Genomic DNA, 23,515 nt, shown 5'->3' with positions numbered 1-23,515 from the left:
AAAATAGTCAGCGTTTCGGGCCAAAACTCCTCATCAGCCCGAAAGCTCAACTGTTTATTCTTGTCCATAGAGGTTGCCTGGACTGCTGAGTTCCTCCAGAATTTTGCATGTTGCTAAGAATCACAAACTCAGAATAGAGGGATGTCCATCTAGAACAGAGATGAGAAGAAAGTTCTTTAGTCAGAGAGTGATGAATATGTGGAATTCGTTGACACAGACAGCTGTTCGGGCCATGTCACTGGGTGCATTTAAGGCAGAGGTTGATAGGGGTTCTTCATTAGTCGGGGGTAAAAGGTTATGGGGAAAAGGCAGGAGAATGAGTTTGAGAGGGAAATGGGTCAGCCATGATGAAATGGCAGAACAGACTCAATTGGCCCAGTGGCCTGATTCTGCTCCTGTATCTTTTGGTCTTATAGTCTAAATGTCACATTGTTTGAAATAAATTAAATTAGGGAGATGTTAAAATAGTAAGCGCAAGAACCAGGATGAATATACAATCAGTAGCCACTTTACTTGGTACACCTGTACACCTGCTCATGGTTACAAACACCTAATCACCCAATCATGTGGCAGCAACTCAATGCATAAAAGCATGCAGACATGGTCAAAAGGTTCAGTTGTTGTTCAGACCAAACAGCAAAATGGGGAAGGAATGTGATCTAAGTGACTTTGACCATGGAATGATTGTTGATACCAGATGGACTGGGATTTTCACGCACAACAGTCCTTACAGTTTTCTGAGAATGGTACAATAAACAAAATAATCTAGTGAGTGGCACTTCTGTGGATGAAAATGCCTTGTTAGTGAGAAGGGTCGGAGGAGAATGGCCAGACTGGTTCAAGCTAACAGGGTGACAATAACTCAGATAATGGCACGTTACAACAGTGGTGTGCAGAAGGGCATCTCTGAACTCACAACACAGCAAACCTTGCAGTGGAAGAGCTACAGCAGAAGACCGCAGACACACACTCAGTGACCACTTTATTAAGTACAAGAGGTACTAAGAGTGTTCAAGCTAATAACTAAGAAAACAGAATTAATCCTTGATCCTGACTTAATTTCCATTTGCACGTTCCACAGTATGCGTGACCCTGTGGGATCAATGGGTCCTTCTATGTTGTAAGATAATCACAAAAGAACAGAACATTATAGCACAGCACAGACCCTTCACCCATGATATTGTGCCAACTTTTTAAACTACTCTAAGATCAATCTATCCCTTCCCTTCTGCATAACCATCCATTTTTCTATCTTCCATATTCCTATCAAGGAGTTTCTTAAATGCCCTTAATGTATCTGCCTCTACCACCAATCCTGACGGGACATTCCATTGTATCCTGCACTCTGTGTAAAGAACTTATCTCTGGCATCCCCCATATATTTTCTTCGAATCACCTTAAAATGATCCCCCCCTTTTTTTCTGCCCTGAGAAAAAAAAAAGTTTCTGGCTATCCATTCAATCTATACCTCTTATCATGAAGGAAAACTGTAAACTTATAGAAATAGAGGCCAACAAAATATTCCTCGTCAGGAGATTGTCCAACTCCCTTTCGAACATCCTTGAATCTGACTTCTATGCAGCATGTTTCAGGTATTAACTTGATGCATAAAAATTGCTTTCCATCTGTCGTCAGCCAATGAATTGGCACCAGGGAGTTATTACTGGGAGAAGCACACCACCAGGAGGCAAATCATACCTGTTTCATTGCTAATTTCACCATCAGCACATGCCAGGCAGTCAAAGCAGCAGACCTGTTCTCCAGTCCGACTTGCTTTCCTTGTTCCCGAGGGACAGCTTCTACTGCAGAATGACTCTGGAACCTGATATATTAACAAAAAGGCAAAAAGTAGAAACTGTCCTGATGAAGGGTCTCAGCCCGAAACGCCGACCCTTTATCCCTCTCCATCGATTCTGCCTGACTTGCTGAGTTCTTCCAACATTACTCTGGATTTCCAGTATCTCCAGAATCTTTTGTCCTTGTAGTAGAAATTGTGTGTGATCTCAGCACAGTTTGCAGTACAAAGCACTGGTTAACTTCCATCAGTCCTAAGGAATGTTACCCTCTTAACTCTACCTCCCTCAGTTATTCCATTATTGACACTACAGTCTTTCTTTTCGTACAACCTCAGTTTGCATTACTAGCTTTTGCACCATTCTGTTCTGTGCTCCGTGCTGTATATATTGATGTATTCATTATGACTCTTCACTCTGTGAGCTTCACATATGAAATCTCACTGCACCCTAGGGCATAAGACAATCTGGATCTGAAGATTTGGGGTATATAGTGCAGTTATTTGGAGTATTGTATGCAACTTGGATCACCTACCTACGGGAAAGATTGAAAGAGTACAGATAAAATTTTACAAAGATGTTCCCAGGTCTTAAGGACCTGAGTCATAGGGAAAGGTTGAATGTGTTTAAAATTTATTTCCTGGAGTGTAGCAGGATGAAGAGAGATTTGCTAGAGGTACTCAAAATTTGAGGAGCATAGAGAGGGTAAATGCAAGCAGGCTTTTTTTTCACTGAGGCTGGGTGAGTCTCAAACTAGAGGTCATGGGTTTTAGGGTGAAAGATGAAATGTTTAAAGGGATCACCTTCACTCAAAGGGTGGTGCAACTGTGGAACGAGCTGACAGTGGAAGTGGTGGGTGCAGGATCGTTTGGATAGGTACATGGATGGTAGGGGTATGGGAGGCTGTGGTCCAGGTGCAGGTTGATAAAACTAGGCTGCATAATAGTTCGGCACAGACTGGATGGAGTGAAGGGCCTGTTTCTGTTCTGGAGTGTTCTATGACTCTATGATTCTATCTCCTCCATTTGTGATGTGCTACAAAAACTGTTAAAATGCTGCCTTATTTTTATTTCTATATTGGAAAGGGTGTGTAGAGGTTCACCATAATGTTACCTGGATTAGAGAAGATTAGCCATAAAGAAAGGTTGGACAAACTTTTCTCTAGAGCTTCGGAGGCTGAGGGGCAACCCAACAGAAGTTTCTAAAGTAATGAAAGGCATAAATAGAGTAGCTAGTTAGAGTTTTTTTCCCCAGGTTCAAAGTATCTAGTACTAGAAGGCATAACTTTAAGGCAAGAGAGAGGAGAATTAAAGGTGGTTTATGGGATACAATTTTTATTGCACTGAGAGTAAGAGATGCCTCGACGTGTTGTCAAGGAAAGTCGTGGAAGCACATACATTTAAGAGGCGTTTAGACAGGCACATGAAGAGGCAGGGAATGGAGGGATACAGACCATGTGTAGGCAGATGGGGCTAGGAACTATGAACAATCTGCTGGGAGAACTCAGAATCAGAGTCAGGCTTATTGGCACCGACATATGCTGATAAAATGTGTTGTTTGCGGCAGCAGTGCAATGCAACACAAAATATATTATAAATTACAATAAGAAATGTATATAATAATTTAAATAAGTAGTGCAAAAATAGTGAGGTAGTGTTTATGGATTTATTGTCCATTCAGAACTAGGATGGCGGAGGGGAAGAAACTTCCCTAAAATATTGAGTGTGTGTCTTTAGGCTCCTGTACACCCTCTCTGATGGTGTATGAGGACAAGATGAGGGCATATACTGGGTGGTGATTGTCCTTAATCATAGATGTTGCCTTCTGTGAGACTAAATGAGAAGCATCAGAGGGAAGAAAGGAATTGCTGCTGTTTTGAAACATTGACAATACCTTTGCTCCTCAAATTCTGATCACCCCACTGAGTTCTTCTAGCAGAAAGTTTGTTGCTCTGGATTCCAGCATCTGTACTCTATAAAGTCTACAAACAGGATGAGTTGAATTGGTATCATTGTCATTCCAGATATCACGAGCCAAAGGGCCTGTGTCTGTCCTGCAATATTCCACGTTCTACATTCTATTTCCTTTTTATGTAACTCTTTCTGAAAAACATGCACACCACTATTTCATGAGCAATACAAGTCTAATTTCAGCATGGTCAGTGCTGGATATATCTTTAGACAAGATATTTGATCTCCACATGCCAACGTTAGAGCCAAAAATGATTGGCTGATACCCTTGTGTAACTGAAATTGTATTATTCACATAATTTGTAAATAACAAGCCTTCACGCTGCATGTCAATTGAAAATTTTTCCGACCATTCTTGTTGTAGATTCTGTTTCCCCTTTATGGTTCCTGTTGTGATTTCTGCTTTCTGGAGGCAGATACACTAGTGAAGTTTAAGAGACTACTAGACAGGTATATGGAGGAATCTAAGGTAGGGGCTTATATGGGAGGTAGGGTTTGAGGGTCGGCACAACATTGTGGGCCGAAGGGCCTGTACTGTGCTGTACTATTCTATGTTCTATGTTCTATGCTTTCAAAGTTCAAGTGAAATTTATTATCAAATTATATATATGTCACCCTACACTACAAAGAAACACAATATATTCAGTAAAAGGTAGCACCCAACAGGGTGGGCAATAACCAATGTGCAATAAAAAAGCAATAAAATGTACAAATACAAAAAGAAAGAGAGAAAAAAGAAATAATAATAATAAATAAATAAGCAATACATACCAAGAACATGAGATGAAGAGTCCTTGAAAGTGAGTCCAGTTCAGTGGAAACAGTTCAGTGATAGGGGAGTGAAGTTAAGCAAAATTATCATTTCTTGTTACAGAGTCTGATGATAGTAACTGTTCCTAAACCTGGTAGTGTGATTCCTAAGGCTCCTGTACCTTCTTCTTGACGGCAGCAGCGAAAAGAGAGCATGTCCTGGGTGGTGGAGGTCCCCGATGATGGATGCTATTTTCCTGTGACAAAGCTCCATGCAGATGTACTCAATAGTTGGGAAGACATTACCCATGATTGGCTGGGCCATATCCACTACTGTTTCTAGACTTTCCATAGAAGGGTATTGGTGTTTCCAGAACAGGCTGCGATGCAACCAGCCAGTATACTCTCCACCACACATCTGTAGAAGTTTGTCCAAGTTTTAGGTGACATGGTAAATTTTTGCAAACTTCTCAGGAAGTAGAGGCATTGCCATGCTTCCTTCGTAATGCCACTTGTGTGCTTAATCCAGGACAGATCCTCTGACATGACAACACTGAGGAATTTAAAGTTGCACATCTTCACCACAACCACAACCAATTCCCCAGTGAGGAATGGCTCATAGATCTCATCAATAATCATCTCCTTGGTATTGCTGACATTAAATGAGAAGTTGTTGTTACTGCACCACTCAGACAGATTTTCAATCTCCCTCCATCACTACCCTTGAGTCGACAGTGTTGTCATCAGCAAATTTAAATCTGGTATTGGAGCTGTGCTTAGCCACAGAGTCATAAATATAGTGGAGGGAGGAGAAGGTGGTGTCACAACGCAGTGCGCACAGCCGTTCCGAATGATATCGATTATATGTAACTAGGGGGGCTGTGCACAATCCAGATTTGATGGAGACAGCCGTGAGAAGCGCCGAAGAACACCTGGAGTAACTTCTGAAATGTCTGTTTCGCTGCCGCTGCTACTGTGCGATCAAGAACCTCCGGAGGGGCAAGACCCAAATCCTCGACTTTGCCTATTGCCTGTTGCCAGGGCTGGGGTCGGAACGCTCGGCAGAGATGGTGCTCGGTGCTTGGTGCCAGAGAGGTGGTCGGAGGCTCGGAGTTTTTCAGACGGACTCGGAGACGAACTGTGGTCGGATGCTTCCAGGATGCTGCATCAGCAAGTTGGCGGCGCTGGAGGTTTACCGTCTGCGTGAGATGACGGGACTTTCAAGAGACTTTGAGACTATTACTGTGTCATGGTCTGTTTTTATCAAATTTCGGTATTGTTTGCACTGTTGTAACTATATGTTATAATTACGTAGTTCTTGTTAGTTCTTGAGTCAGTTTGTCATGTGTTTCCGTGGTATCATTCTGGAAAAACATTGTATCATTTTTTAATGCATGCATTACTAAATGACAATAAAAGGGGACTGCGTGTCCTCATAATCTAATCTAATCTAATATAAAGCAAGTAGAGCAGGGAGCTATGTCTTGTGGTGCACCTGTGCCGATGGAGATTGTGGGGGAGATGGTGTTGCCAATCCAAACTCACTGGGATCTGCAAGTGAAGAAATCGAGGATCCAGTTGCACAAGGAGGTATGAAAGCCAAGGTCTTGAAGTTTATTGATTAGTTTTGAGGGGATGATAGTATTGAATGTGAACTGTAGTCAGTAGAGCGCATTCTGACGTATGCATTTTCACTGTGCAGATGTTCCGGGAGTGAAGAGCCAATGAGATAGCATCTGCTGTTGACCTGTTGTGACGGTAGCAAATGGGATTGGATCTAAGTCACTTCTCAGGCAGGAGTTAATATGCTTCAACAGCAAGCTGTCAAAGCATTTCATTACAGTAGATGTAAGTGCCACTGGAAAATTGTCATTGAAGCAGGTTACCACGTTCTTCTTCGGCACCAGCAAAATTGAAGCCTGCTTGAAGCAGTTGGGTACCCCAGACTATCAAAGTGAGAGGTTAAAGATATTAATGAATTCTCTAGCCAGCTGACCAGCACAACGTTCAGAAGTTCAAAGTGCAAAGTAAACTTATTATCAATGTCAGTATATACAACAATGAGATTTATTTTCTTGCGGGCATACTCAATAAATGTATAGAATAATAACCATAATAGAATCAATGAAAGACCGCCCAACTGAGGCGTTCAGCTGGAGTGCAGAAGACAGCAAACCGAAGAAATACAAAAAAGAAAGAAAGAATAATAATAAATGAATAAGCAATAAATATCAAGACAGGAGATGAAGAGTCCTTGAAAGTGAGTCTATTGGTTGTGGGAACATTTCAAAGATGGGGCAAATGGGACATACAGGACATGCATGGTAAATGGTAGGGCATTGAAGAATGCTGTAGAACAGAGGGATCTAGGAATAATGGTGCATAGTTCCCTGAAGGTGGAATCTCATGTGGATAGGGTAGTGAAGAAAGCTTTTGGTATGCTGGCCTTTATTAATCAGAGCATTGAGTATAGGAGTTGGGATGTAATGTTGAAATTGTATAAGGCATTGGTAAGGCCAAATTTGGAGTATTGTGTACAGTTCTGGTCACTGAATTATAGGAAAGATGTCAATAAAATTGAGAGAGTACAGAGGAGGTTTACTAAAATGTTGCTTGGGTTTCATCTCCTAAATTACAGAGAGAGGTTGAACAAGTTAGGTCTTTATTCTTTGGAGCGTAGAAGGTTGAGGGGAGACTTGATAGAGGTGTTTAAAATTATGAGGGGGATTGATAGAGTTGATGTGGATAGGCTTTTTCCATTGAGAGTGGGGGAGATTCAAGCAAGAGGACATGAGTTGAGAGTTAAAGGGCAAAAGTTTAGGGGTAACATGAGGGGGAACTTCTTTACTCAGAGAGTGGTAGCTGTGTGGAACGAGCTTCCAGCAGAAGTGGTTGAGGCAGGTTCGATGTTGTCTTTTTAAAGTTAAATTGGATAGATATATGGACAGGAAAGGAATGGAGGGTTATGGGCTGAGGGCAGGTCGGTGGGACTAGGTGAGAGTAAGAGTTCGGCATGGACTAGAAGGGCCGAGATGGCCTGTTTCCTTGCTGCAATTGTTATATGGTTGTATGGTTAAATGAAATAAGTGAAGGCATCCCCTTTGGTTTAAGAGCCTGATGGTTACGGGATAGTAACTGTTCCTAAACCTGGTGGATTGAGTCCCGAAGTTCCTAAACCTTCTTCCTGGTGGCAGCAGTGAGAAGAGAGCATGTCCTGGGTGGTGGGGATTCCTGATGATGGATGCTGCTTTCCTGCAACAACACTCCATGTAGATGTGCCCAGTGCCAGGGAGGCTTTGCCCATGATAGACTGAGCCATATCCATTATTTTTGTAGGATTTTCCTTTTTTTTGTCGGTGTTTAATACATGGCCAGGTATCCCGTCGGGCCCAGAAGCTTTCCGTGGGTTTACCCTCATTAAGGATGCTCACATCTTGGCCTGAGAGACAGGGTCATCGCGGCTGTGGGAGTTTGTGACGGTGCCTCCGTGGTCTGATGGTCAAAGCGAGCCTAAAAGGCAGTGAACTGATCTAGGAGTGAAGCCTTGTTGTCACATACAGTATATCACTTGGTTTCACTTTGTAGGGGCTGATGGCATTCGAGTTCTGCCGCAGCCGTTGAGCATCCTTCACTGATCCTGAAGTTTGGTCTTCAAGTTTGGTCCAGTTAATTGCCACTTCTACGGAAATTTCTCTAACTTTCCTCTCTTTATCTGCTGCTCAATAAATAGTATGTCATGTGTCCCAATCTTTTTCCCATTTACTGTTTCCACATAGTTACTTCTGAAATTAATTTGCATAATTACATATATGTGGATCTTGTCGATGAAGAAAATGAATAGAATATAGTCAATTCATTTAATTTCTTTCAGTTAAAATATATTCCCTAACGTCTGAACAAATACCTTGTGCAAATTTATTAGTAGTACTGAGATTAATATATTAATATAACACATCGGACCAGAACATTTTGGCCCAATTAAGCAGCTGCCCCAATCAGCCAAAGTTTGATGGAAATAGTTAAAAAGATATAATAAAGACAATATAGTATAAGACAATATAATAAAGACTATTTAACTGAGAAACAAATTATGTGTACAGAACAAATTAGAACACTACCAATACTACTGCTGGTTGTCCATCATATCCGACAATGACAGGAAACCTGCGTGGGAGAATTTTTAAAGTGGAAAAGCTATTCTACTGGGGCGGTTCTACTCTGTCAGCCTCGGAGGTCCAGGTCCAGGGGTATGAGTATTTGTCACAGCTGGGGTCTTCCCTGGTTGCAATGGATGACAATGACTTCTTCTGTACCTTGTTATGCCCTGCGCTCTTCACACAGCATTGCAGAGCTACCTTCCTGGCTGCTGGATCTCACCTTAGATCTCATTTGCCCAAACTGCTGGGGCTGACTTCACAGACCAAGACCGGGGATGTGACCCGCCAGCTACTCTCACCTGGTTTAGCCTGCCAGACAAAGCAGTGAATCAGGGTGTGGCTGCTGTCGCATACAAGCAGTTACTTGGAGCCACAAGAGAGAGCCGAGTCTCTAACAGGGACCAACAGTGACATTCAAGATAACTACCAATTCTTTGTAGTTGAATTAGGAAAATAGTTTCTTTTTCACTCCCGGCCATTTCTAGTATATCCAAGCCTCAATGCTTGAAACTGCAGATCAGTTCTTAATTGTTGTTCTGCTTATTTCTTACCAACCATCAGTGACAATAACTGCTTTTTGAACACAAGTACACGGATATGACGATATTTAAAATCAGTTTGCTCTTAGCATGGTGTACTGCCTAACAGCCACACAACTGCACGCAACTGACACAAGTAGAAACTTTTCGGCAACAGTCTCCTTTCCCAATTAAGCCACATACTGTCCCAAATAAACAAAGGGAATCCCAGCTATTTTCTCAATTAGTTTTTATTCTTTAAAAGGTTTCCCAAATAAGTGGCTACCTTGATTAACTGACAGCCCAATTAACTGGAATCCACTGTATTAATTTTTTAAGTATTTTAAATATACAGATCAGCACCATGGATAATTTCATTAAATCTGCTCGCAATTATTTCAGTGAAACAATACTGAACAATTCATGTTTAATTAGTGCAATTATAAGATTCCAGGCTGATTTCTTTTACAATGAGAAATTGGTGTGTTTCAAAAACTGTCTAAACATAGAAACATAGAAAACCTACAGAACAATACAGGCCCTTCGGTTCACAAAGCTGTGCCAAACATGTCCCTACCTTAGAAATTACTATGCTTACCCATAGCCCTCTATTTTTCTAAGCTCCATGTAGCCATCCAGGAGTCTCTTAAAAGACCCTGTTGTATCCGCCTCCACCGCTGCCGGCAGCCCATTCCACGCACTCACCACTCTCTGCGTAAAAAACTTACCCCAACATCTCCTCTGTACCTACTTTCAAGCACCTTAAAACTATGCCCTCTCGTGCTAGCTGGGAAAACGCTTCTGACTATCCACACGATCAATGCCTCTCATTATCTCATACACCTCTATCTGCTCACCTCTCATCCTCCGTCGCTCCAAGGAGAAAAGGCCGAGTTCACTCAACCTATTCTCATAAGGCATGCTCCCCAATCCAGGCAACATCCTAGTAAATCTCCTCTGCACCCTTTCTAAGGTTTCCATGTCCTTCCTAACTTGAATAACTCCTCAGAATTTGTATAACCATGGAAGGGGAATTAAAAACTAACAGGCATAAGCTTAAAGTGAGAGCGGAAAGATTGAAATCTACCTGAAGAGGAACGTTTGCACAAGAGGCCAGTGGGTATATGAAACTATCTTCCGGAGGAAGTGCTTGAGACAGGCGCAATAACCAACTTTTACAAGACATTTGGAAAGGGACGTAGATTGGACATAGTTTAGAGAACGAATATGGGCCAATCATATGTAAATGAGACTATTTTAGATGAGCAGTTTTGTCAGCACAGGCCAGTTGGGTCAAAAGGCCTGTTTCCATTCTGTATAGATCAATCTTCCTCTCTATACCAGCAGAACTTAAGTTCTTGTTCAGACCAACCACACAAATTTTTTCAATACAGTTTACATAATAATGTAGTCTAAGTGACTTTGACCGTGGAATGATTATTGGTGCCAAACATGGGTTTGAGTATCTCAAAAACTGTTTATCTCTTGGGATTTTCACTCACAACAGTCCCTAGAGTTTACAGAAACAAAAAAAAATCCAGTGAACAGCAGTTCTGTGGGCAAAACTGATGAGAGAGGTCAGAGGAGGATGGCCAGACCAACTCAAGCTGACAAAAAAGTGACAGTAACTCTGATAAGCAATCCTTACAACAATGGTGTGCAGAAGCGTGCCATGGTAACATTGTGGTTAGCTTGACACTTTTACAGTGCAAGGGACTGGAGTTCAGAGTTCAAACCCAGCATCCTCTGTAAGAAGTTTGTATGCCCTCCCTGTCGAATATGTATGTTTTCTCCGGATGCTTTGCTTTCCTCCCATAGTCCAAAGACTAGTAGGTTAATTGGTCATTGTAAATTGTCCCATGATTAGGCTTGGGTTTAATTGGTGGGTTGCTGGGCGGCAAGGCTCAAAGGGCCACAAAGGCCTATACCTGCTGGATCTCTAAATAGTAAACAAAAGAGCATCACTGAACCTTGAGGTGAATGGATATAGCAGCAGAAGACCACAGGCTTACACCTAATAAAGTGGCGACTGAGTGTAGATGACACAGGATTGGAACAGACCCTCTGACCTACAATGTTGTGCCAAACTAATTAAACTAGTCATTAAATGCCCACAAATTCTAATCCTTTCTGCTCAATGCTAATCCTTTCTGTCCCTCCATTCTCTGCACATTCATGTCCCTATTAAGCACCTCTATCATATCTGTCTCCACCACCACCCCAGGCAGTCTGTTTCTGTCTCTGTGTAACAACTCCTGCCCATCACTTTTCTTCTGAACTTACTCCCTGTCGCCTTAAGAAGAATTAGAGTGGTTTACCTCAGTCTTTCCACTGGTCCAAACGATAGCCTTTTCATCCAGCTCGAGATCATGGCCTGATGCTGAAGCTGCACCATAACGTCCCACGTGCACAAACTTGACTGATCCATCTTCCATCCTCTGCCAGTTCACAATGTCATACGTTGCCACTATATCGCCGTTCTCGTCAAAATAAATCTCTTCTCCCCCTTTACTGGTGTATCTCAGTCCCTTCAGGTAATTTAAGAGCTTAGCAAAGGGTTAGAGTTAGGTTAGATGGACAATGTCTTCACAGAACCAACTGATAAACCATAAAGTAACAGTTCCACCAATACCTTCCCCTCTCCCCACCTTCATATTCTGGCATCTTTCCCCTCCCTTTCCAGTCCTGTTGAAGAGTCTCGAGCTGAAACGTTGACTATTTATTCCTCTCCATAGATGCAGCTTAACCTGCTGAGTTCCTCCAGACTTTGTGTGTGTTTTCCCACTTATTCAGTTTTGTCAATTCATCATCTCAAATCCTATCAGTTCTACAGTCATTCACAGAACTACAGGGAACTCACAGTTAGACAAAGTGATCTACTTTGGTGCTGATGCACAAGAAATCCCTCCCTTCCACCTCATGCTGGTAAGCTTCCTCCTTTTGTCTTCACCTGTTTATCCAGCTTTCCTTATATTAACCTACAGTATATTCATTCACACCTACATTCTTGCTAGCTCCATATTACTATGAATAAGACCAGAAGACTAGAAGAAAGAGTAGAATTAGGCCACTCGGCCCATCAAGTCAGCTCCATCATGCAATCATGGCTGATTTATTATCCTTCTCAACCACATTCTCCTAACTTCTCCCCATAATCCTTGACGTCCTGGCTAACCAAGAATCTATTAACCTCTGTTTTAAATATACACAATGAATTGCACAGATTCGCCAGCCTCTAGCTAAAGAAATTTCTTCTCATCAAAGTCACAATCAAAGTAAATTTATTATCAAAATACATATCTGTCACGTTATACTACCCTGAGATTCATTTTCTTGCATCCTTACTCAGTAATTCCATTATAGAATAATAACCATAATAGAATCAGTGGAAGACAACACCAACTTGTGTTCAACCAGTGTACAAAAGACACAAACTGTGCAAATACAAAAATAATGAAGTATTAATGATAAATAAATGAGTAATAAGTATCAAGAATATGAGATGGAAAGTCCTTGTTCTAAATGGAAGTCCCTCTACTCTGAGGCAGTGCCCTGTGGTCCTATGCTCACCAACGACAGGAAACATGCTCTCCACATCCACTCTATCAAGACCTTTCAATATTCAGTAGGTTTCAATGAGATGCCCCCTCATTCTTCTAAGCTCCAGTGATTACAGCTCTCAAACACTCTTCACACGTTAACCTTTTCATTCCCAGAATCTTTCTCATGAACCTCCACTGGAGTTTCTCCAATGCCTTTTCTTCAACAAAGACACCAAAACTGCTCAGAATACTCCAAGTGCAGTATGATCAGATTCTTATTAACCCTCAGCATCAAATCCTTGCTCTTATATTCTAGACTTATGAGACGAATGCTAGCATTGCAATTTCCTTCCTTACCACTAACTCAACCTGCAAGTTAATCTTTAGGAAGTTCTACACAAGAGCTCCCAAGTCCCTTTGGACCTCTATATTTTTTTTTAATTTTCTTCCCTGTTCAGAAAATAGTCTATGCATTTATTTCTTCCACTAAAGTGCATGAACAGATATTTCCCTACACTATATTCCATTTCTCACTTCTTTACCATTCTCCCAATCCGTCCGAGTCCTTCCGCAGATTCCCCGATTCCTCAACACTACCAGCCCCTCCACCTACCATTGCCTTGTCTGTAAACTTGGCCACATTGCCATCAATTCCATCATCGAAATTTTGATATACAACATGAACAGAAGTGGTCCAAACACAAACCCCTGCGGCACACCGTAGTCACCAGCAGCTAACCAGAAAAGGCCCTTTTTATTCCCATTCTTTGCCTCCTGACAGTCAGCCAATCCTCTATCCATACTAGCATCTTTCCTGTAATACCATGAGTTCTTATCTTGTTAAGCAGCCTCATATGTGGCACCTTGTCAAATGCCCTCTTAAAGTCCAAGTAAACAATATCCACTTACTTCTTTTGTATACCCTGCCTGCTATTTCTTCAAAGAATTCTAACAGATTTGTCAAGTAAGATTTCCCCTTCAGGAAGCCATGTTGACTTGGGTCTATTTTGTCACGTGCCTCCAAGTACCCCAAAATCTCATTCTTAACAAAGGACTCCATTATCATCCCAACTACTGAAGTCAGGGCAATTGGCCTATAACTTCCTTAGGGATTGCTCCCTGCATGACTCCCTTATCCATTCGTCCCTCCCCACTGATCATCCTCCTGGCATTTACCTTGCAAACGGAAGAAGTGCTACACCTCCTCCCTCACTACCAGTCCTTCCAGATGAGGCAACACATCACCTTTGAGTCTTTTGGTATCCAGAGCTCCCAGTGCGGCCTCCTGTATATTGGTGAGACCCGACGTAGATTGGGAGGCCGCTTCACCAGGCACCAACACTCCATCCGCATGAGAAAGTGGGACCTCCCAGTGGTCACCCATTTTGTTTCCACTTCAGAGGCTTGGAGGGAGGCAAATGTTGTCCCCTTGTTCAAAAAAGGTAGTAGGGATAGTCCGGGTAATTATAGACCAGTGAGCCTTACGTCTGTGGTGGGAAAACTGTTGGAAAAGATTCTTAGAAATAGGATCTATGGACATTTAGAGAATCATGGTCTGATCAGGGACAGTCAGCATGGCTTTGTGAAGGGCAGATCGTGTCTATCAAGCCTGATAGAGTTCTTTGAGGAGGTGACCAGGCATATAGATGACGGTAGTGCAGTGGATGTGATCTACATGGATTTTAGTAAGGCATTTGACAAGGTTCCACACGGTAGGCTTATTCAGAAAGTCAGAAGGCATGGGATCCAGGGAAGTTTGGCCAGGTGGATTCAGAATTGGCTTGTCTGCAGAAAGAAAAGGGTCGTGGTGGAGGGAGTACATTTGGATTGGAGGGTTGTGACTAGTGGTGTCCCACAAGGATCTGTTCTGGGACCTCTACTTTTCGTGATTTTTATTAACGACCTGGATGTGGGGGTAGAAGGGTGGGTTGGCAAGTTTGCAGATGACACAAAGGTTGGTGGTGTTGTGGATAGTGTAGAGGATTGTCGAAGATTGCAGAGAGACAGTGATAGGATGCAGAAGTGGGCTGAGAAGTGGCAGATGGAGTTCACCTGGAGAAGTGTGAGGTGGTACACTTTGGAAGGACAAACTCCAAGGCAGAGTACAAAGTAAATGGCTGGATACTTGGTAGTGTGGAGGAGCAGAGGGATCTGGGGGTACATGTCCACAGATCCCTGAAAGTTGCCTCACAGGTAGACAGCATAGTTAAGAAAGCTTATAACCAATTTCCCCCGGGATCAATAAAGTATGACTATGACTGTGACTATGGGTGTTAGCCTTCATAAGTCGAGGGAGAGAGTTTAAGAGTCGCAAGGTAATGATGCAGCTCTATAAAACTCTGGTTAGGCCGCACTTGGAGTACCGTGTCCAATTCTGGTCGCCTCACTATAGGAAGGATGTGGAAGCAACGGAAAGGGTACAGAGGAGATTTACCAGGATGCTGCCTGGTTTAGAGAGTATGCATTATGTTCAGAGATTAAGGGAGCTAAGGCTTTACTCTTTAGAGAGGACGAGGATGAGAGGAGACACGATAGAGGTATACAAGATATTAAGAGGGATAGATAGAGTGGATAGCCAGTGCCTCTTCTCCAGGGCACCACTGCTCAATACAAGAGGACATGGCTTTAAGGTAAGGGGTGGGAAGTTGAAGGAGGATAGTAGAGGAAGGTTTTTTACTCAGAGAGTGGTTGATGCCTGGAACGCACTGCCTGAGTCAGTGGTGGAGGCAGATACACTAGTGAAATTTAAGAGGCTACTAGACAGGTATATGGTGGAATTTAAATTGGGGGGTTATATGGGAGGCAGGGTTTGAGGGTTGGCACAACATTGTGGGCCTGTACTGTGCTGTACTATTCTATCTTCTATGTTCTATATTCCCATTCCCATTCCAATATGTCTGTCCATGGCCTCCTCCACTGTCATAGTGAGGCCATGCTTAAGCTGGAGGAAAAACACCTTATATTCCACTTGGATAGCCTCCAAACTGATGGCATGAACATTGATTTCTTGAACTTCTAGTAATGCCCCCACCACCCTCTCTCCTTCACCATTTTCCATCGCCTTTTCCCTCTCTTAATTTATCTCCTTGCCCGCCCATTGAATCCATCTGGTTTTCCTCGACCCCCCCCGCCCCCATTTCTTTCTTCTATGGCCTTCTGTCTCTTTTACCAATTTACTTTCCAGCTCTTAACTTCATCCCCTCTCCCTTAAGGTTTCACCTATCACCTTGTGTTTGTCTCTCCCCTCCCTCCAGCTTTTAAATCTACTCCTCAGCTTTTTTTCACCAGTCCTGTCGAAGAGTTTCAACCCAAAACGCCGACTGCACTCTTTTCCCAGATGCTGCCTGGCCTGCTGAGTTCCTCCAGCATTTTGTGTGTGTTGCTCAGATTTCCAGCGTCTGCAGATTTTCTCTTGTTTGTGAGAGGTAAGGAGAAATATTCTCAGCAAAAGGGAGTAGTGAATCTGTGGAATGCTCTGCCACATACTGCAGTGGAGGCCAAGTCTGTGGGTACATGTAAGGATATGGTGAAATGACAGGAGTACGGGCTTAAGTGGATCCGGGATCAGCCATAATGGAATGGCAGATCAGACTCGATGGGCTGAAAGGCCTAATTCTGCTCCTATGTCTTATGGTCTTATATTCTTATTCTACAAATTCCCTCTCTGGAGATGTGGCACCAACCTGATTTTCCCATCTACCTGCATATTGAAATCCCCTAAGACTATCATAACGTTGTCCCTATTAAATAGTTTTCTATTTCCTTATGAAATTTATATGCTGCATCCTGGCTACTGTTCAGGGACTATATATGACTTCCATCAGGGTCTTTTTACCCTTGCAGATGCTTAACTCTACCCACAAGGGTTCTACATCTCCCAATCCTATGTCATCTTTTTCTGAGGATTTGATTTCATTTTTTACCAACGAAGTGACCCCACCCCCTCTGCTCATCTGCCTGTCCTTTCGATACAAGGTGTATCCTTGGATACGAAGCTCCCAGCTATAATCTTCTTTTATCCACGACTCAGTGATGCCTACAACTTCATACCTGCCAATCTCAAACTGCACAACAGGATCACCTGCCTTATTCCGTATCCTCCATGCATTCAAATATAACACCTTCAGTCCTGCGTTCATCACCCTTTTCAAATAAGAAGCTGCAATATGTAAAGAACTCAGCCTCAAGAAGGCGACACCTTTCTTCAAAGATCCACACCATCTTGGCCATGTCATATTCTCAGTTACCATCGGGCAGGAGATAAAAAAAATTACCACATGATTACATTCCAGAACATCTACTTCCCTTCAACCATTTGGTTCTTGAAGCAACTAGCCAAACCATAATCATAACAGTTTTGCAATATGACCACGTTGCATTAAAATGGACGTCCTTGTTCAAATTGTGTCCTTTCTCATAAATTTGTGTATAATTTAAGTCTTTCTTGTGAATGCCGCTTACACGATGCTATGTTCCTGTGATGCTGCTGCAATCAAGTTCTATGTACTTGTGCATTGGGCAATAAAGTCGACTTTAACACCATACTGTTATTAGAGGGAATTCTCTGGGGTGACACAGTATGCTGCAGGTAGTAACAGCTTGAAGATCAACAAGCTAAATTCTGGCCTTCCGATTTCCAACCTGACTTGTTCCTTTGTCTCGTCATTCTCTCTGCCCTTTGTCAACATGGACCAAGTACTGTCAGCACACTTCAAAAATTATTTTTTAAGCCCCTCTGATGTCTTACCTGCCATGGTTGAAGATTGAAGATGTCTGCGTAGGTCCGATTGTCAAACAGGCCTCCATTATTTCTGTTTGTCTGAAATTTGTGAAGGGCGTGAGCAATTGCATACACTGCCTTATACACATTGTATGAAATCCTTAATTCTGATACATCAGAATATATATTGTAGGTGCTGTTTAATTCTTCCAGCCCCGTGCATTTCTTTAGAGATGACTTTTCTTCCCCCTGCCCCTTGTGCTTAACTGAGCTGTTAAGTGAACACCTGAATATTGTCTCCCACAACTCATTCACAAAGATATTGTTTGGAGTTTTGAATGGATGGGCCTCAAGCAGGAAATTCCTCAGACCCGGAATCTCAGCTCTGCGAATTGCGAACCCTATTGTCCCGGAGAGAGAGGCGAGATTCTCTCTGGCTGCTATCAATGCAGAGGTGACCCAGGCCTCGCTCGCTATCCATTGTTTTCCAGTGATATTTTGTCTCACGATTTCTTGGATTAAAGGATACACGTCTCCCTCAATGGCAAACATGACGATGACCCTGGCGGTCGATGCTTTAATCGTCTCTGCAATTTGAAGGATCTTTTGCCTGGTGTACATTTTTGGAATTATCTCAGCAAAGGCGATGCACACCCCCAGCCTTCTGACTTCATCACTGAATGCTTGAATGCCATTGCGGCCGTAGTCATCGTCACCGGCCACCGAACCCACCCATGTCCAGCCAAACCGGTGCACCAGCCGGGCCATACCTTGGGCCTGGTAAGTGTCACTCGGTATCGTGCGGAAAAAGGCCGGGAACTCGTGCTTGTCGCCGAGGCAGGTGCAGGATGAGAAGTAGCTAACCTGGTGGAAACACATGTCAAAACATCAAGTACCTCTTCATGTATCAAGAAGATTGAAAGAACACAGAGAAAATTTAGAAGGATGATATCAGGATTTGAGGACCTGAGTTACAGGGAAAGTTTGATCAGGTTAAGACTTCATCCCTTAGAGCGTAGGAAAATGAGAGGTGGTTTATTAAATTTTGAGGGTCACAGACAGGGTAAATACAAGCTGGGTCTTTCCACTGATGTTGGGTGAGACTAGAACTAGAGGTCATAGGTTAAGGGTGAAAGGTAAAATGTTTAAGGGAAACCTGAGGGGGATCTTTGTCACTCAGAAGTGGTGTGGGTGAGGAACAAGTTGCCAGAGGAAGTGGTGGATGCAGATTAAATTTGAACATTTAAGAAAACTTTGCACAGGTACATGGATAGGAGGGGTATAGAGAGCTGTAGTCTTGGTGCAGGTCATTGGTACTAGGCAGATCAATAGTCCTGCATGGACTAGAGGGGCCGAAGGGCCTGCTGTGCAGTAGTGCTCTATGTATTATAGCACAATTAAAGCAGATATGCCACTTTAATATGGTGTTGAAATATTGAATATTTAATATAAAATCACTGTACTGGTGAAATGAGATGGATGGAGTTTTGACCCAAAATTTCGACAATTTCTTTCCCTCCACCAATGTCAGAATCAGGTTTATTACCTCTGAACGTATGTTGTAAAACTTAGTTTTTGTTGCAAGACAAAAAAATTTTTTATAAGTTACAGAATTCAAAAAAAGAATAGTGAGGTAGTTTTCATGAACCATTCAGAAATCTGATGGTGGAAGGGAAGAAACTGTTCCTAACACATTGAGTGTGTGTCTTCCGGGTCCTGTACCTCCTTCTCGATGGTCATAATGAGGAGAAGGCAGATCATGAATGATGAGGGTCCTTATGATGGATGCCACCTTCTTGAGCCACCTCCCTTTGTAGATGCTGACTTCCTCCAGCATCCAAACAAAGCAGGGCTGCTTGATCAACCACTCATGTACCACCCGAAACAAGCATTCACTCTACCATTAGCCTGCAGTGCCCGCAGTGTGTATCATCCTTATTCTGGCCCAACCTGTCTATGCTGACAACAGTGCCTACCCAGCTAGACCCAACATCCTATGTTTGTCTCATATCCCTCCAAGCCCCGCTCAGGTACCTATCTACGCACGTTTTAAATGATGCTATTGTACCTGACTCAACCACTTCCTCTAGCAGCTCATTCCAAATAGTTACTGCACTTGTGTAAAAATGTGGCCTCTCAGGTCTCTTTTAAATCTTTCCCCTTTCAGCCTAAATCTATACCTCTTGGTTTTTGAGAAGTTTTTTAATCTACCTTCATTCATTCAGGTGCCTTGCCGTTTGGAATGGGCAATCATGTCTCTCCATCCATCACGGTCCCTGACCTTCTGAATTGTAGTTGTTGCCTCCCCTGTTTCTAACCACGATGTTATTCCATCGATCATTTTCATTCTCTGTCTGCCTCTGCTTCTTTTTCCTTCCGGCTCTCCAGTTGTAACTAAATGTTCTAATGTCTTGCTTTGCATGATGTGTCCAAAGAATTTTGATTGCTGTTTTCTGATTTTTTTAAGTAATGTATGTTTTGTTTTCATTCTCTGTAGAACTTCTTCGTTGGTTATCCTGTCCATATATGATATGCATCACATTCTTCTGAGGAACCACATCTCTGCTATGTTGGTTCTTTTTTTCCATTGCATTTGTGATGGTCCATGACTCGCAGCCGTACATCAATATAGGAAGAATGTAGCAGCCGAGAGTTCTAAGGCAGATGTCAATTGCAATTTCTTGTTCGTTAGGGTGTCTTTCATTTCTGTAAATTCTGTTCTTGCCATTGTTATTCTTGCTTTTATGTCTGTTTCGCATTTGCCACCGGATGTTACCATGATCCAAGGTACTTGAAGTTGTGAACTTGTTTCAGGATTTCATTTCCCATTATGATCCTACAGCTTGGGATATCAGGTTTCTTTGATATTACCATTACTTCAGTTTTCTTTTTGTTTAAGGTTAGGCCAAGTCTTTCGCTCTCTGTGTTGATGGTAGATACTAGTTTCTGTAAATTTACTTCACTGTTTGCTATCAGTACAGTATCATCCGCGTAGCAGAGGTTGTTGATATTGTATCCTCCTATACTTATTCCAGGTAGGTCTTGTATGGTTCTCATGTTGTTTTCACTGTACAGGGAGAACAGGTCTGGTGATAGAACACAACCCGGTCTGACTTCTCACTTTATTGGCTGATATTCACAAATCTCGTTGTCTATCCGTCTGGCTGCACCTCGTTGTCAGTAGAGATTCCTGATTATTCTTAGATCTTTTCCGTCGATATTAATATCTCTAAGCATTTTCATGATGACTTTCTTTTGTCACATGTATCAAGGTATTATCTTTTAAAGACAGTACCTTGATACATGTGACAATAATAATCCAATCCACCAAAGTTGTTCACCTGAATAAGTTCCACATTTGCCCAACAATAATGAGTGCACATTAAAAGTAATTGCTCACTAGCTCATCTCCTTCCTCAGAAGGCTAAAGAAATTTGGTGTCTCCTTTGATCCTCACCAGTTTTTATTGATGCACAATAGAAAATGTCCCATCTACAAAGTTTGTAGATGCATCACAGCTTGGTATGGCAACTGCTCTGCCTGTGACAGCAGGAGGGCTGTGGACACAGTTCAGCACATCACCGGAACCAGCCAACCTTCGAAGCACACCATCACACCACCTTAGTAAAGTAGCCAACACACCCTGAGCTTTCTCTCTTGACTCTCTCCCATTGGGTAGATGATAGGGAAACACGAAAACATGTATCATCAGGCACATGGCCAGCTTTGACCCTGTTATTTAAGAATATTTGATGATCCCCCAGTGTGATAAGTTGGACTCTTGACCTCACAATCTATTTTGTCATGGCCTTCTTGTCTTCCTGCACTGCACTTTCTCTGTAACTAATGCTTTGTAACACACTGTTATGATGAAATAATCTCTGTGAACAATGTGCAAGACAAGATTTTTACTGTAGCTCAGTATGTGACAAGAACAAACCAACCCACCAATTTCATTTACTAGAATCAGTTGCATTTACCAGAACCTGCTGAACGGATCCTGACCCGGATCTGGGCTGTACCCTCCAAATATCCGGACCTGCCTCTCGGTTTTTTTGCACTACCTTACTTCCCATTTTTCTATTTTCTATTTATGATTTATAATTTAAATTTTTAATATTTACTAATTTTAACAATTTTTAATATTTAATATTTGTAATCCAGGGAGTGGGAAGTGCAGAATCAAAATATCGCTGTGATGATTGTACTTTCTAATACCAATTGTTTGGCGACAATAACGTATAAAGTATATGTGACTACACATTAAAAGTAGTTGCTTTACAACATCCTGACCAAATTCTTTTATTCGTTCTAAGATTGCCCGTGTACAAAAATTCTCACACACACACACACACACACACACACACAACACGAAACTTACCATTGGGACTTTGAAAGGTGACACTATGTTTGCCACCACCAGTGACTGGGTGGACCCGGAGTCACCAACAATCACAGGGATGGATGAGGTCCCCTTGCAGTTGTAATTGGAGACGTCTTCATTTGGTCCACTAGCTAACATTAATGCTGCCCTCATAGAGTGCACGGGAGTGGTGCATGTGTCATAAATATTGTAGCCCAGTGTAATGTTTGGTAGGAGCAATGGGTCTTCATTTATTTCTTGTAATGTGAAGAGCATTGTCTGTAACCAGCGAAATGACCTTGAATTGAAACTAAAGAGTAGAAGTGAAACAATCACAAGCAAAAGAAATTGATGTTCTTCAACTTACAGTAATGCCCCCTGCTCCTTCACCATTCCCCATTCCCATTTTCCTCTCTCACTTTCCCTGCCCATCACCTCCCTCTGGTGCTCCCCCAACTTCCCTTTCTTCCATGGCTTTCTGTCCTTTCCTGTCAGATTCCCCCTTCTCCAACCCTTCATCTCTTTCACCAATCAAATTTCCCAGCTCCCCCTCCCAGTTTCACCTATCACCTACTACCTTGTATTTCTTTATCCCCTCCCCTCCCCCCCCCCACCTTCTTACTCCAACTTCTCATCTTTTTTTCTCCAGTCCTGATGAAGTATCTCGGCCCGCAACATTGACTCCCTGCCATAGATGCTGCCTGACCTGCCGAGTTCCTCCAGCATTTTGTGTCTGTTGAGTAGATGATGATTTGGCTTGGCAGCTTTATGTCGGAAGATTTGAGCACTTTGAATAAATCGATACAGTTTATTAACAGCATACAGTGAAAAGCTTGTTTTACATAGAACATTGAACATTATAGCACAGGATAAGCCCTTTGGCCCACAACGTTGTGCCAACCATTTAACCGGCTCTAAGATTAATCTAACTCTTCTGCCCTATATAACATTCTATTTTCCTACCATCCATATGCCTATCTAAGAGTTTTTTAAATGTCCCAAATGTAACTGCCTTTACCACCACTACCTGCAGCCCATTCCACACATCCAACACACTATGTAAAAAAAACTTACCCCTGACATCCAACATTACCTTTAATTTTTTTAACAGCTGCACAGAGCAGCTATTGCTCTGAGCAGCAAGTTTTTACATGGCCTGAAAATTTCACAGCACTTTATGTTAACAAGTGTAAATGTTGATTTTGTTTGAAAGGTTTATATCAGAAAATTGGAGCATTTTGTGTTAACATTGTGTTAACGAAAATTCCAGCTGCATGGCAACAAAGGTTACCTGCATGGGAGCATTTCAGTTGCACACCCTGCACACCTGCGTAGAACAACACTGACACCCACCCTACACTTTCTGCCAATCACCTTAAAATTTGACATCCACCTTAAAATTATGTCCTCTTGTATTAGCCATTTCTGCATTAGATAAAACTCACTGGTTATTCATAAGACCACAAGATATAGGGACACTTGGCCCATCTAGTCTGTTCTGCCATTTCATCATGGCTGATCCAATTTTCCAATTTTCCAATCTGCTGCCTTCTTCCTGTATCCACTCATGCTCTGTCCAATCAAGAATCTATCAATCTTTGCCTTAAATGTACATAAAGACTTGGCCTCCACAGCTGCCTGTGGAAGAGAATTCCACAGATTCACCACTCTCCGGCTAAAGGAACTCCTCGTCAGCCTCTAT

General features: G+C 42.4%; 1 protein-coding gene across 1 annotated transcript in view; it reads right to left on the bottom strand.

Annotated features, from left to right (window-relative positions):
• Nucleotides 1-23,515, bottom strand: part of LOC134345063 (extracellular calcium-sensing receptor-like) — a 31,931-nt gene that overhangs the window by 2,686 nt on the left and 5,730 nt on the right. Inside the window, exons 2-5 of the mRNA XM_063045197.1 lie at nt 21,832-22,123; nt 17,478-18,314; nt 11,507-11,716; nt 1,699-1,822 (exon numbers count right to left, since the gene is read on the bottom strand). Coding sequence (XP_062901267.1) covers nt 1,699-1,822; nt 11,507-11,716; nt 17,478-18,314; nt 21,832-22,123 — 1,463 coding nt within the window. The remainder of the gene's footprint in view (nt 1-1,698; nt 1,823-11,506; nt 11,717-17,477; nt 18,315-21,831; nt 22,124-23,515) is intronic.

This window comes from Mobula hypostoma, chromosome 4 (genome assembly GCF_963921235.1).
Source record: "Mobula hypostoma chromosome 4, sMobHyp1.1, whole genome shotgun sequence".
Lineage (NCBI taxonomy): Eukaryota > Metazoa > Chordata > Chondrichthyes > Myliobatiformes > Myliobatidae > Mobula > Mobula hypostoma.
This window is presented reverse-complemented; position numbering and strand designations above follow the sequence as displayed.